Genomic DNA, 13229 nt, shown 5'->3' with positions numbered 1-13229 from the left:
TATGTAAAGAATGCTTTCTGTAAAATAGCCATATTTTTCTGGCATTTATCTAAGATTAACTAGCAGAAATAAAATAAGTTCTTACATGGAAGTAGTAAAGTCGTCTGCCTCAAGGACCCAGGAGACCAAAAGTGACAAACTCATTATCTAGGGATTCTATGGGAAGTTAGGACCCTGGAGTTGTAGATGCAGAGGAAAACAGAACTTCCTTTGTCTTATTTGGCACTGTATGTGTGCAAACAGTACTGTTGGAGTAACTGATTGGATACATCCATTTACTAACAAAAGCATGTACAGAACTGAATAGTGAAAGGAAGAAGGGTAGAACTAGCTTTCTGTGCTTTGAGCACTATGGTATATAAGGAAATACTTGGTTTTGTCTGATATGTTCAAGAAGCTGACCATATTTTTTGTCACTTATGAAGGTGGCTCATGTCCCAAGCTGCAGTTTTGTAGGTCATGCTTACTACTTTATTTCCTTTCATACAGGCCATGCTTCCTTCTTTCCCCACAAAATAATTGAAAAACAATATAACTAAGCAACTCACGGGAGCTGATCTGCATAACTCCTATGGGCTTGTGGGAAAAGAGAAATGCAGCTATGGAGCCTCAGTCTGAAGGCACATCTGGAGACTCAAAGAAAAGGGCAGAACTTTGTTTGGAAATGCAAATGAGAATAAACCAGGCAGCTCATACTACCTATCCAACCCCTTGATGAAGTAGCTGACAAAGTAGGCTATTTGTGAAATCCTCTTGATAATTTAGGAGCCAATTTTATCATTACTTCAGTTGTCCAAGCTTAAACTGACACCTTTCATTTGAGAATAATCAAACAAATGTAGTCATGGCTATTACATTGTGAACTTTTTAGCATGCAACAAGTACATTGTCCTATGGATTTTAATGCTGTCAGAAATAAAAAATTAGCTCAAGTAAGAATAAGAGCTAGCTGACTGTCTAGTTCAAAATCACAGACTCAAAAATTTAGGCTCTTTTCTGTTTACCCATTTCATTATGTGACACAGATCAGTCAAGTAGCCTACCAGCCCTGTTTAAGGAAAATTGTAAATAGTTGCAAATTACAGTAAGTAAAAGACTTTTATAAGCTTTCAAAATATTTCACATGCCAGCTACTTAGGTGACTTAACATCCCTCCAGTTTGAGAATAGTCTGCTACATATTTTTATAATAATTGAAAAATGTCCTAGATAAAGATATATTTTTTGTTATTTTGGACATCTATATTTTGTATTTGCCCTTATTATTTATTTAGACTATGAAGAATTTGAGACAGGGACTATTTATTATTCTATACTTGTAAAGTCTCTAAAATAACAGCTCAGTTTTCATCAAGTTACTTGGCATTATCTCTAAAATAATTTTATGATGAAAAAATGAAAATAGGATTTTTGCTATGCCAAGTATAAATTACATATTCCTCTTGTAAATGAAATCATGTGTTCTTTCCTAATGCTTAATTATTACCATGAATTATTACTCTTTTAATCTTAGTGAGGTTAATAACCAGCTCTTTTGATTGAAGGTTACAAAAATATTTTTTCTAAATGACTAATCACATGAGGAACTGACAGTGATATAGTCAATGATATCATAATAGAAAATATTTTTATTACCTCATGCAGAGATTCAACTAAGTGATGTTAACAGTCAGTTATGAGCCATCCTTCACCCACATGTGTAAAAAATTCTCAGCTGGAGTTTAATCTTAATGAAAAGGAGGGTATTTAGACCACTTAAGCAAGTACACAACCATTGATGCACTTATGAGGCATTCCAAGTTGCAAATTTCTGACTCCAGCTGATATGCATGTGATGACAGAAAACTGTGTTTGTGAATGCCAAAAGGTATCAATGGGACATAACAATTCCTTCCAGCTCTGGGATGTGAAATGTAAAGTTCCATGTGAAAAGAACGAAACTGTGTTAGGGATGATGTGACAAAATTTAGTTCCTTATGTTTGCTGACCTAGCATTTTCTGCTTGAATTCTTCTCCATATATGAAAAGGACAAGTATGCTATATATTTTGTCAGTCAGGCATTCTATATTATTTATTAATAATACCATCAACAAAAAAGTACAAAGTTTATATGCGAACTTTACTTTACTTTAATATGCATTAAAAATGAAGAAGAAAACTTGTCAAGACCAATAATGAAAGCTAATGATTTCACATATCTTTAGATAAGATTGAAATTCTGTATGGTAAAATACAAATTATTTTAAAACGAGAAAGTATTTCAGACATACACACTGAGAACAAAATCTCAATACACTTTGAAAACAAAGTCTGAAAGTTGTCCTAAACTAGAATTATAGTTTGGTACAGTACAGCTAAAAATAACAGTTTGCATTCTGTCACAATTTGATTCGCTATGATTAACATTTAAATCTATGTCAAATAAATTTTTCTTCATGTATTGATAAAAATTCATTAGATTTGATTAGAGTTTCCTATGTGTGGGTATAAAAGTCGTCATTAGAAAAAAAAGGATTTTCATGTACCTCACTTACAAAGCAAGATATCTGAACACTGATTTAATTTAATAGCAGGATGATTATAAAATAGTCTTATTTTCAGTAAGGTTTCTTTGATATTTTCATGTACATTCTCAGTTTTCTTATTTGTATTTCTTGATATTTTTGTGTATTTCTTTAATTTTTTTCAATTTAGAAATTTGATTTTTTTTTTGGCTCATGAAGACTAAGAAAACTACAATAAGCAGCCTTAGATTTTATCTAAAGAGGAATTTTTCCCACAAAAGAATTTATACATACTAGCTGTTAAAACATTTTTTTATTAACCTAGTTTGAATTTGCAATTCACATAAATATATCATTATTTATTAAGTAATATTATTTTACATTAAGCTTTGATTTCTGGTGCATAGCTCTAAACAACACAGGTTATAAGAACATGATGTTTGTTCCCTTTGTGGCAAATTTCCCTCTGATTTTATTGATAGAAAGTTAAGGGATTGAATTAGGTGTTCACATTTTCTAGTTTCTGTCACATTTTAGGATGTAATGGCAGATTACTGAAAGAGGAGGGACACACAGAGTAAGACAGCAACATTTAGATTGTTCTTGTCTGCAAGCACTTCCTAAAGTTTAGTAGTGGAAAGTTCAGATACTTAAAAATTCTTCCAACCCTTTGGAATTTAGTGTAAGACTTTAATTAAGGAACACTATTTTAATATTTGCTATTAATTTTTAACCATTTCTGTGGCATGGGCTGTAAAAAATGTGTATTCTGAAGCTGTAGCTGAAAATCAGTTTATACCTGAATATACTAAGTAGATGAAGGCAGCAGGAAAAAAAAAAAAACAAGCAAAGAAACAAACAAAAAAAAAAAAAAACAAAAAAAAAAAAAAAAAAAAAAAAACAAAAAAAACAAGCAGGGGAAAAAAAAAAAAAAAAAAAAAAACAAACCAAACCAAAACGATTGGAATATGTGAGACCCCAGCTGGAGTACTGTAACCAGTTCTGGGGTCCCCAGTACAATAATGGTATGGACCTGTTCAAACAGGTCCAGAGGAAAGTCACAAAAATTATCAGAGGGCTGGAACATCTCTACTATGCAAATAGGCTGAGAGAGTTGGGGCTGTTCAGCCTAGAGAAGGGAAGGCTCCAGGGAGACCTCATTGCAGCCTATATAAAACATATAAGAAAGATGGAGAGACACTTTTTATCAAGGCCTGTGGTGACAGAACAAGGGGCAGCAATCTTAAACAGAAAGATGGTAGGTTTATACTGGACATAAAGAAGTATGGTGAAAGCCTGGAACATGTTGCCCTGTGAAGTTTCTGATGACCCATCCCTGGAATTGTTCAAAGTCAGGTTGAAAAGAGCTTTGAGCAACCTGATCTAGTTGAGGATGTCCCTGCTTGTTGCAAGAGGGTTGGACTACATGATCTTTGGAGGTCCCTTCCAACCCAAACCATTCTATGTTTATACGATTGTATGATTCTAGTGGAAGATGTCCCTGCTCATGGCTGGGAGGGTTGGACTAGATGATTTTTGAAGGTCCCGTCTGGCCCAAAGCATTCTATGATTCTATGTTTTACTAATGCTGTAAAGAACCTTGGATTTTTAGTGGTATAGCAGTACTGTCAGATTTGCATATCACTTACTTTTCACCTCTTGCTTTGGCATAGCTGTAATCCAAGAAAAAATGTGTCACTTGTTCTCTTCCTATTTCCTGCCTTTGGAGATATCTAAGTACTCTGAATTACAGAGGTCTGAATAAGGTCCAAAACCCCACTGATTTCTTTAAACTGCATCATGGAAATATGAAGATGACAATAACGAACCTCCCACCAGTATTTATTGACAATTAAAACTGATAACATGATTAACCTCTATCACAATCTGTGTGTACATATTCTAAAAAAAGAAATAGTATTTAGCCAAATCCCAAATTAGTTTGACTTTGATTTCTGTTTTTCACTTGATCATTGCTGTTTAAGTGAATCAAACTCAAATTATGAAACAGAACTTTCCTAAGTATTAAGTTGTTCAGAAAACATATTCAACTTCGGTGAGGGCTAATCTATTACAAGGATTAGATGGTGTTTCCTGAAACACAAAACATGCTATCTTTAAATTATGTGGAGCCCACTTGACCTTATTGTAAAGACAGAAGTGTTATGGAATTAAGATATACCTGCGGTGTCAAATCAGTAGACATTTTGCAAGTCAAAAAAAACCCAAATTAGTCCATCATCTTGAAGAGATGATACAAGGTTTGCCTGTGGAAATTAATACTCTTTCCAGAAGTCACACAGAGAGTATTTTCAAAACAAACCAGTTCCTTTAACATTCTATTAAATGAGCAATTTCCTATTCATCTTAAATGTCACTGAGAAAACCTACTTCTCCCAAATTTTCTTGCTAATTGTTTATGCTTATTTTAGTTTTACTTTTTTTACTTCTACTGAGATAGTACTTCAGTATTATACATGATTTTCCAAATTTTAAAATGGTTTTCTGATAAAATCGAAGTAAATTCAAAACAACTTCAGGGCACACACATTAATTCAAAAATGTTACCTGAGCAATGAGGAAGAGATCCGCTCCAGTGTCCATTCAGCTGACATGTACGAGATGACTGCCCTAACAGCGATCGTCTACCCGTGCAAGCATAATGAACAGTAGACCCAAACGTATATTTATCTCCAGACAGGACCGCGTTAGGAGGAACGCCAGGATGGCCACAGTCAATCACTACAATGCATAATTATTTGAGATAAAAAAAGGTTATTATCACTGATCAAACAATTTGTAGTTAACATTTTAATAACTCCATATACACACTTTGTATGATAACCTTTTAAGCTAGCATAGGCTGACCTTTTAGGTTAAACCTTCAGGTTAGCATAGGTTAACCTTTTCAGGGTTTGGGGGAGGGGGTCATATTATGCGATTAGAAATGCAAAATGTATTACAGACCAAAAGCTGTGTAAAAAATGTTTACATATGTCAAAAAGATTTTTTAGATATAGATATTGATGTTCAAAGACACTCATTCACTAAGTTGATCTCTACGGCATGAACATGTGCACACACACACCCCCAAAAACACACACTCATGCATATACACCTGATAGAAAAAATACAGGAAGACAGTATCTGCCAAAGTCACTACTGAGGTAGAGAGTACGTAGACCATCTCTCATCCACTGATCCCAAAATATTGCTCATTAAGTCTATTAGGTTTTTAAAAAAGATAATTTTTGTTAAATTTTGCTATGAACTGTAATGCTAATATACTAATTTCATATTAATGGTATTGGTTACTTCAAATATTGGATTCCATAAATAAAATATTTGTTTTCATATTTTTAATATATTCCTAGGCAACATCCATTGATGTTAATTTTATAGAGATTGGAGGGAATTTCTAAGATTGTGATAAGAAAATCCCAATCCTAGAAATGGTCATGAATAAAGTCACTGTCAGTTGTTTATTGAGTAAATTTTGATCAATAATTGCTAGCTATTTCTATACTGTGATTAAATTTTAGTACTCTTAATCTTGACATTTTTGTGATTTCCATTTAGGGATTACACATCAGGATATCCAACAGTTAGTTTATGCACACCTGATTTTACTAACTGTCTCAAATGTCATGGAGTATGTAAAGTCAGAAAAGAAAATGGGAAAATTTAGCATGATATTTTTTGTTCTTTAGTTGCCTCCTATACAGAAAATTATGATCAGCGACTCTTGTTATAAATGGCCAAAAACAGTAATAGTTTTAGGAATAAAAAAAACAGGCTAAATTATAGAAACCTGATCTAAGATCAGGATAACACAACTGAAATAATTTCAGCAGCCTCTTATCTTCTGGAAAGTTGTATAAAGTTACAGTGAAGCTACCTTGGCTAGATCAACAGGAAGCTGGCTACTCCATAAAACTAAAGAAATGAGACAAAAGTTCTTACACATCATTATGGTAAACATTTTCTACATGGACAATGTATGTAATAGAAAAGTTCTGTATTGAAAATAAAGAGCTAATCTGTCTTTTAAGATTAAAAGCTCATATTAAAAATGGTCAAAAGAAACCCCCTCACATGTGGAATTAATATAGAGAAAACCTAATACTTCAGAACAGGGAGTTAATTTAAAAGCAAGCTGAACGTGTCAAGTTCAGGAAATGCACAGCTAAAATTTATAAATCAAACTCACTCTGTTCACAGAATTAATCTATCCTTGCATGTTTGATTTCTTTTTATCCACACCTCTCCATGGCATGTAGAATATCTTGTCCAAAGATGTTTGTATCATGAAAACCACAAAATATAGCTGCTATTACAGCCCCTTAAATGATACAAATGAAGTATTTAGCAATATTTCATCATCTTCAATACCATAACATTTTCATCATGACTTTTTATCAAAAAAATCTGGATCAGGAGCCTGATCAGGGTTGAGGATGTATTCAATTCCGTAGCTCTTCAGATGTATACAACAGTACAGTGGTTGCACACTATGACCAAAGTCATGTGTGATGATTCATCTTCCTCTACTGATTATACTCGGTCTTAGAGATTTGTATTTATACATATATTGATCTGCTTTCAATGCCACATGTTCTCTTAGGGATCCAACTTTCAAGATGCAGAACCTTCCTGACAATTCCACAAAGGAGTCTGGTATGTGCTTGGCTGACTTTGATTCCTACCTAACGCCACTAACCCCTGTGACCATTTCGTAGGCTTGCAGAAGTTTGAGTAAAAAGGTCAGAATGGTCAGTTTTACAAACTGGGCACTTGCTGTTGGCATGTTATTTGCTTAATCAATTGTTTATAAATAAATATGATTGTAGATAAGGCAAGCTTAGAATGCTGTCAATCAAAAAGCATGTTGGTTACACAGGCTTCAAAGAAAAACTATTTCTTCTTTAGAAAAACATGCACATTTTTCAGAATGTTTTTGTTATCTATATTATTCCTGATTGATTCTTTTGCCCTTTTCAGGTGCTGTCATAAAGAAAACGTTAATTTCACACTGGTACGTTACAGTATTCAGTTTTAGGCTTTCTTATACATCGTTTTCTTTTATGTTTACATTTATGTCTAAAGTCCTGGATACTTAATAACTGATTTAGAAACATATACCATCCTGTAATGCTACACTTAACTTGATTATACATTCTGCAAAATTTAATATGTTATTCATATTCTCGGGTGAGGATTTCATATGAAGAGTTGATCATATTTCTTCTTTTTTTCTCCTAATGTTAATTCATCTTCCATTTTATTTTCATCAATTTATTCCTTTCTGCCCCTCTGTTACAGATTCATAGAATCATAGAACAGTTTGGGTTGGAAAGAACCTTTAAAGATCATCTAGTCCAACCCCCCTGCAGTGGGCAGGGACATCAACCAGATCAGGTTGCTCAGATCTCCATCCAACCTGACCTTGAATGTTCCCAGGGATGAGACATCTACCACCTCTCTGGGCACCCCATCTCAGTGTTTCACCACCCTTATCATGAAAAATTTCTTCCTTATATGTAGTCTAAATCTGCCCTCTTTTAATTTAAAACCATTACCCCTTGTCCTATTGCAACAATTTTGCTAAAAAGTTTGTCCCCATCTTTCTTATAAGCAAAAAAATAGTCTACAATGTTTGGATTTCAAACCTGAAAGGTGCAGATTGTGTGTACTCACATCTCAGTAGCTTAAAAATAACAAACTAAAGCACATCTGTCAGAACTAAATTGAGAATACTTTGTAATAAATAATAAAAAAAAAAAAAAAAAAACCAACTGATATGGTCACTGGAATTCTTTGAGGTATACTGCCCAATCATATCTTTCATTTTGAGTACATTTCAAATTTAAAGTATTTTACTAGCAACATGTGCCTAAGTAGTATATGTCCCTGAAAGCCTTTAATTTAAATGTACAGTCGAAAGGGTGTTATGATCCAGGAAAACACTGAATTCTGCCTGTTAGAGGATTTATAGTAGCTAGAAGTACTCTAGCTACAGAACATTTCAAAGGAATTGAGTCACTTTACAGGTGAACAGCTTTTCCTCTGTTATCATGTCTCTTCTCCATTACTCTGGTGATATTTCAAGAAAAGGTATGTTCTTTGAGACTAGTTAGAGAGAGATTGAAATCCAGCTAGGCCAAAAAAATAATCCAACCTGGGTCAAAGTAAAACATCCAGCAAGCTTTCCAATTCATTTCCACTGCTTTTAGAGTGGAAAAATGTACAGTCTACCAAATGACTGCCCTTCATATGTCCAAAAGGGAAACAACTTGCATAACACTCTAGAAGATGAAAGCCTCTCATAAAAAATATTTAGTAGCTGCATCAGAATAAGATTTGGTAAGCTTTATGTTTACAAAATATCATGGATAGTGCCTAGGTTAGGATTCATTGACCCTTCTATATAAATTACACAAATAAAGCTGAGGACGCCCTCTCAAAAGTACATATAGCACAGTTACTCCCAAAGGTTAGTTTAAAAGAAAAGTGAAGTCTGTATCATTAAATTACTTGTGACATTTGTAAAAGAAGACTAAGAGATAAAAATACAAAAGTAGAAAGAAGAAATCTTTGCACATTTACCTTTAGAATTTCTTTCTTTTTGAAGATATTAAGTAACATTTATCTTCCTGAAATGGTAATTTCACCTTAAAATTTAATGTGAAACTGTTAGACTCTTTGGTACAAGTTTAACTGTGACTTGTAGTCAAGTTATTTATCCCATCAGAGAAAGGGACAACTTCTCAAACTAAAGGTTTTAACAGTGATAAGAAATAAAGTTTCATAATTAATTTTTTTTTTTTTTTTTTTTTTTTTTTTTTTTTTTTGAGAGAGAGTAGCAGAACTGGAGAAACCTAAATTAATGAAGACTAATAAAGGTAAAACTGAAAACTAATATCTACAATATTGGAAATATTGGTCCATGATTCATTAATAAGGAACCCTTAGCCTGTTTTCCCTCTAATCTCTGGAAAATAAAGCTTTCAGCCTTTTTCAGAGAGAAATTTTGATCCTAAAACAAAATCTGTTTCATAGACTTATAGAGAACTGGGTAAACTGGCTGTCCTAGCCAATTAAAAAACTATGAAACATCTGTGGTTATACCTACATCACAGTTAGAAAGTTGTTCATGACAAGCCAGAACAAAATCAACCTCCATGTGTTGACCCACTTGTCACAGTAGATAGGTTGCATTGCATATGACTATGATCTTCAGGAACACCTGGTAGTGTGGTAAACTGAGGATGTGATTCAGAGGATGCTTTTTGTGCTCTACAGTGCCATTACTATTTGCTTACTGTCTTCATAGATCTTGCTGTTGTCCCAAAAGAAGTCCAGAAAGTACTATAACTGACATAAATTAATAATTGGGTACTAGAGATTATAAGTTACAGTGTGATCATAGCTTTTTGGCCAATGGAAGCCACGTATCATCAAATTGAATGGATTTGGTTTGACCTCCTATCCCTTCTATCAGGGATCATTGTGCTGAAACATCCAGAGATGTTTGTTTCGGTTATTGCATTTCCCAAGGTTTCTATGTTATTTGCCACATACAGTAACAATATAACTGCATTCTTTAGCTGCTAATGGGACTTTCTATCATACACACACACACATACACACACAAATGTATATAAATATGATTAGTTGCTGTCATGTGATTGATGGAAATGTTGTGTAAAATAATACCTAGTCTACAGTCTTTGTAGAAGCATACACATTATCTACTTACTAATGCATTCTGGTAGAGGTTTGTCCCAGTGGCCATTTGGTTGACAAATTAAAACTGAAGAGCCAAATAAAAAATATCCAGGATTACAGTCATAAAATACCACTGTGCCATATGTGAAATTTCCATGTTCGATTTTGCTTTCTCGTATTGAGTTTGCAGGAATTCCAGGATCAGAACAGTTGACCACTAAAAAGAAAAAGAGCACAGACCTGAGAGTCATACAAATACAGTCTACTGAAATGGTCTTTAAATGCCCTCATATCCTTTGTATGAGAAACTTCCAATTTGTTTCTACCCTGACTTTATATATAGTGATACTGAATTAGGAAGATGATATGAAACCAGGAGATTATAAACTCAGAGCAAAGAAAATAAAATGTTTCTTCACAGAGCGTGATGATCCTGTAAAAGTATTTGCCGTTAAAAGTGACTGGACATACCAATTTATTCAATTTATACTCTTGCCTTGACATAAACTATTGACCACAGCTAGAAACAGGTTATGGGGCTAGACGTGCCTTTGGTCTAACCTACACAGCCATGCACGTATAATTGTGTTCCTATACTAAAATTTTGATAATGGAGCACCTTTGAGGCAGATGTTTTGAGCTAAAGGGCACATGGTCAGTTAGGGTGAGATTGTGGTGTTTCTGTTAGACTAAGAAAATATCCCAACAAATGGGTATATACTTTAAAATATAAGGGTATCATTTGATTGTTAAGAATACTGATGGATTTTTTGATTCCTCAACTGCTTTAGGATTCATATGTTTGAAAGTTACCAAAGATTGAATTTGTTTGTTTGTTTGGTTGGTTGGTTTTTTCCTTTTTTGTGACTTACAGTTGTCTAGTGAGTGGAGTATAATACTTGTTTTGGGTGTCATGGAGATTTCTTTAACAGTGTTCATACAATAGACTCCTCTGGTCAAGTAAACACATCACCACCTAATCAAAGTTCCTCTAGAAAACTACAGGTCATGTAAAAATTATTATCCTTATATCCTTATAATCAATTGCATGTTTATATGCATGCATGTGTATGTACCTGTTTGCAAATATATATATATCTATAATATATCTGCATGTGTATGTGTATGGAAGTTTGTACATAAAAGTATCAAAATATGCTAAAAAGGTCTGTAATCTAAAAACAAAATAAAGCTATTGCAACATGCAATTTAAGATCATTTTTCCTACCTACATCACTCAATGTAGTTACTTTATGGCTCATCTACTTCTCTACAGTCACTACCCTAAATATTGGAGTCTGCTTGTGTGCTCCTCCTAGCAGCTGTTAAATATTGGTACTGCAATGCTATAATACATACATTTTTCAAGAACAGAAATAACTTTCTGGTTAGATTTGACTTCTTTAACATTAAATGATAGATCAATTTTTTTAGTTATATTGATGGACAGTGTTGAAAATTTGTTATTTTTTTTCTGGAGGAAAATTTGAGCTATATTTCTATCTATTTTAATTTTTGTACACAAGCATTTTATAACAATTGAACATTCATCTTCATGTTATTGAGCATGTATTTTGAGCAATGAAAATTGTTTATTAATAAATCTGGAGTAGTGAACTCCTGAAAGAAAATACAAGGCGCTTTGACAATTTCAGTATTTTTCTACTATTATTGTAGTTGTATAGGAAACTGGCTATTCAGCAAAGTAGACAGTGTAACAACTGCAAGTGTACTGCTGAATTTATATCATGATTGCAAATTCAGCCTTCACAAAGGAGTGCAGCCTTCACTATAGTACTGCACTCTAAGCAGTTTACAAATATGCAAGGTAACATATTTTTATTTTTTTAATTTAACGTCAATGTAAATAGAAAAAAATCATATTAATTAGGATTGATTTAACTGCACATTACAGACACCACTAATAATGTTTTATGTAAAGTTGGTTCTTTTTATTTTAAAAGTCTGTTCTAAAACCAATAGAAGATTTCAAGACACTGTAAAATTTCAAAGAATAACTATTATTTAGTGATCTCTGCAGGCCAATATCATATCAGACAGTTTGACACATTGCAATATCAGAACCCCAAGGTGATTTTGTAACAACTGGACTGAAAATTAGATTTATTTGGTACCCTTAATACATAGTACATGTTTAGTATTGAAAACCTGAAAAATAGTAACTTCTCATCAACAAAAAGGTCCTTGGAAATTTAAGTTCTTTAAACTATTTGTCAGTATTGCTTAAGGCAAAGCTATCAAAGGAAAGTGGAGAACACCTACTGGAAGGAAAATATAGTAAATTAAATCACTATAAATACATAATATATAAATATATGACTTAGGCTGTGTAAAGATAAAATCCCATAGAATCTCCTGCAAACATGCTGAAAAACAACCAATACATTTTCTTCATCTGTGCAAGCAAGTTACAGCAAATAGTACATTTTTCCAAATAAGAAAGTTTAAAACATTAAAAAAGAATGTAACAACAGAGTTAAAAATTATAATAGTAGCAAAACTTTTCTAAGGTGCTTCTGAAAACTCAAACAACTAATTTCATTATATTAAGTGAAAGAATTTTAAATATAATATCCAGAAGTGTTGAGAACCAACCCAAAGAGATTATGCTAACAAATTAGAATGAAAATTTTAAAAGTAAAGATGAGCAGTCAGATCAAGGGAAATGTAAAAAGAAAAAAAAAAGTATGTTTTCTTATACACCTATTAGAACTATGTTGGCTAAAAATGCAGAGAACATTATTTCAGGATTTAAGCTCTTAATTATCACTGCATAATTTTACTTAAGGAACTTGTAGAAACCATTTTTTAAAAATCGGTACAAACTACAGACACAAAAGAAAGTTTGTCTGCAACAGTTATCCTGAACATAGAACTGACCTAACTGAAAAATCATAAAATCATGAAACATCTTCTTTAATAATTTGATGTGTTAGTAAAAGAGGCATCATTTGTTCTTGACAGTATCCCTTTACC

The 13229-nt window shown here is 33.0% G+C and overlaps 1 protein-coding gene across 1 annotated transcript in view; it reads right to left on the bottom strand.

Annotated features, from left to right (window-relative positions):
• The window catches only part of CSMD3 (CUB and Sushi multiple domains 3), a 703442-nt gene that overhangs the window by 50747 nt on the left and 639466 nt on the right, over nt 1-13229 (bottom strand). Inside the window, exons 56-57 of the mRNA XM_042785878.1 lie at nt 10264-10449; nt 5073-5246 (exon numbers count right to left, since the gene is read on the bottom strand). Coding sequence (XP_042641812.1) covers nt 5073-5246; nt 10264-10449 — 360 coding nt within the window. The remainder of the gene's footprint in view (nt 1-5072; nt 5247-10263; nt 10450-13229) is intronic.

This window comes from Tyto alba, unplaced genomic scaffold (assembly GCF_018691265.1).
Source record: "Tyto alba isolate M040663 unplaced genomic scaffold, T.alba_DEE_v4.0 Super-Scaffold_9, whole genome shotgun sequence".
Classification (NCBI taxonomy): Eukaryota; Metazoa; Chordata; class Aves; order Strigiformes; family Tytonidae; genus Tyto; species Tyto alba.
Note: the sequence above shows the minus strand (reverse complement) of the source record. Positions and strands in the feature narration are given on the sequence as shown.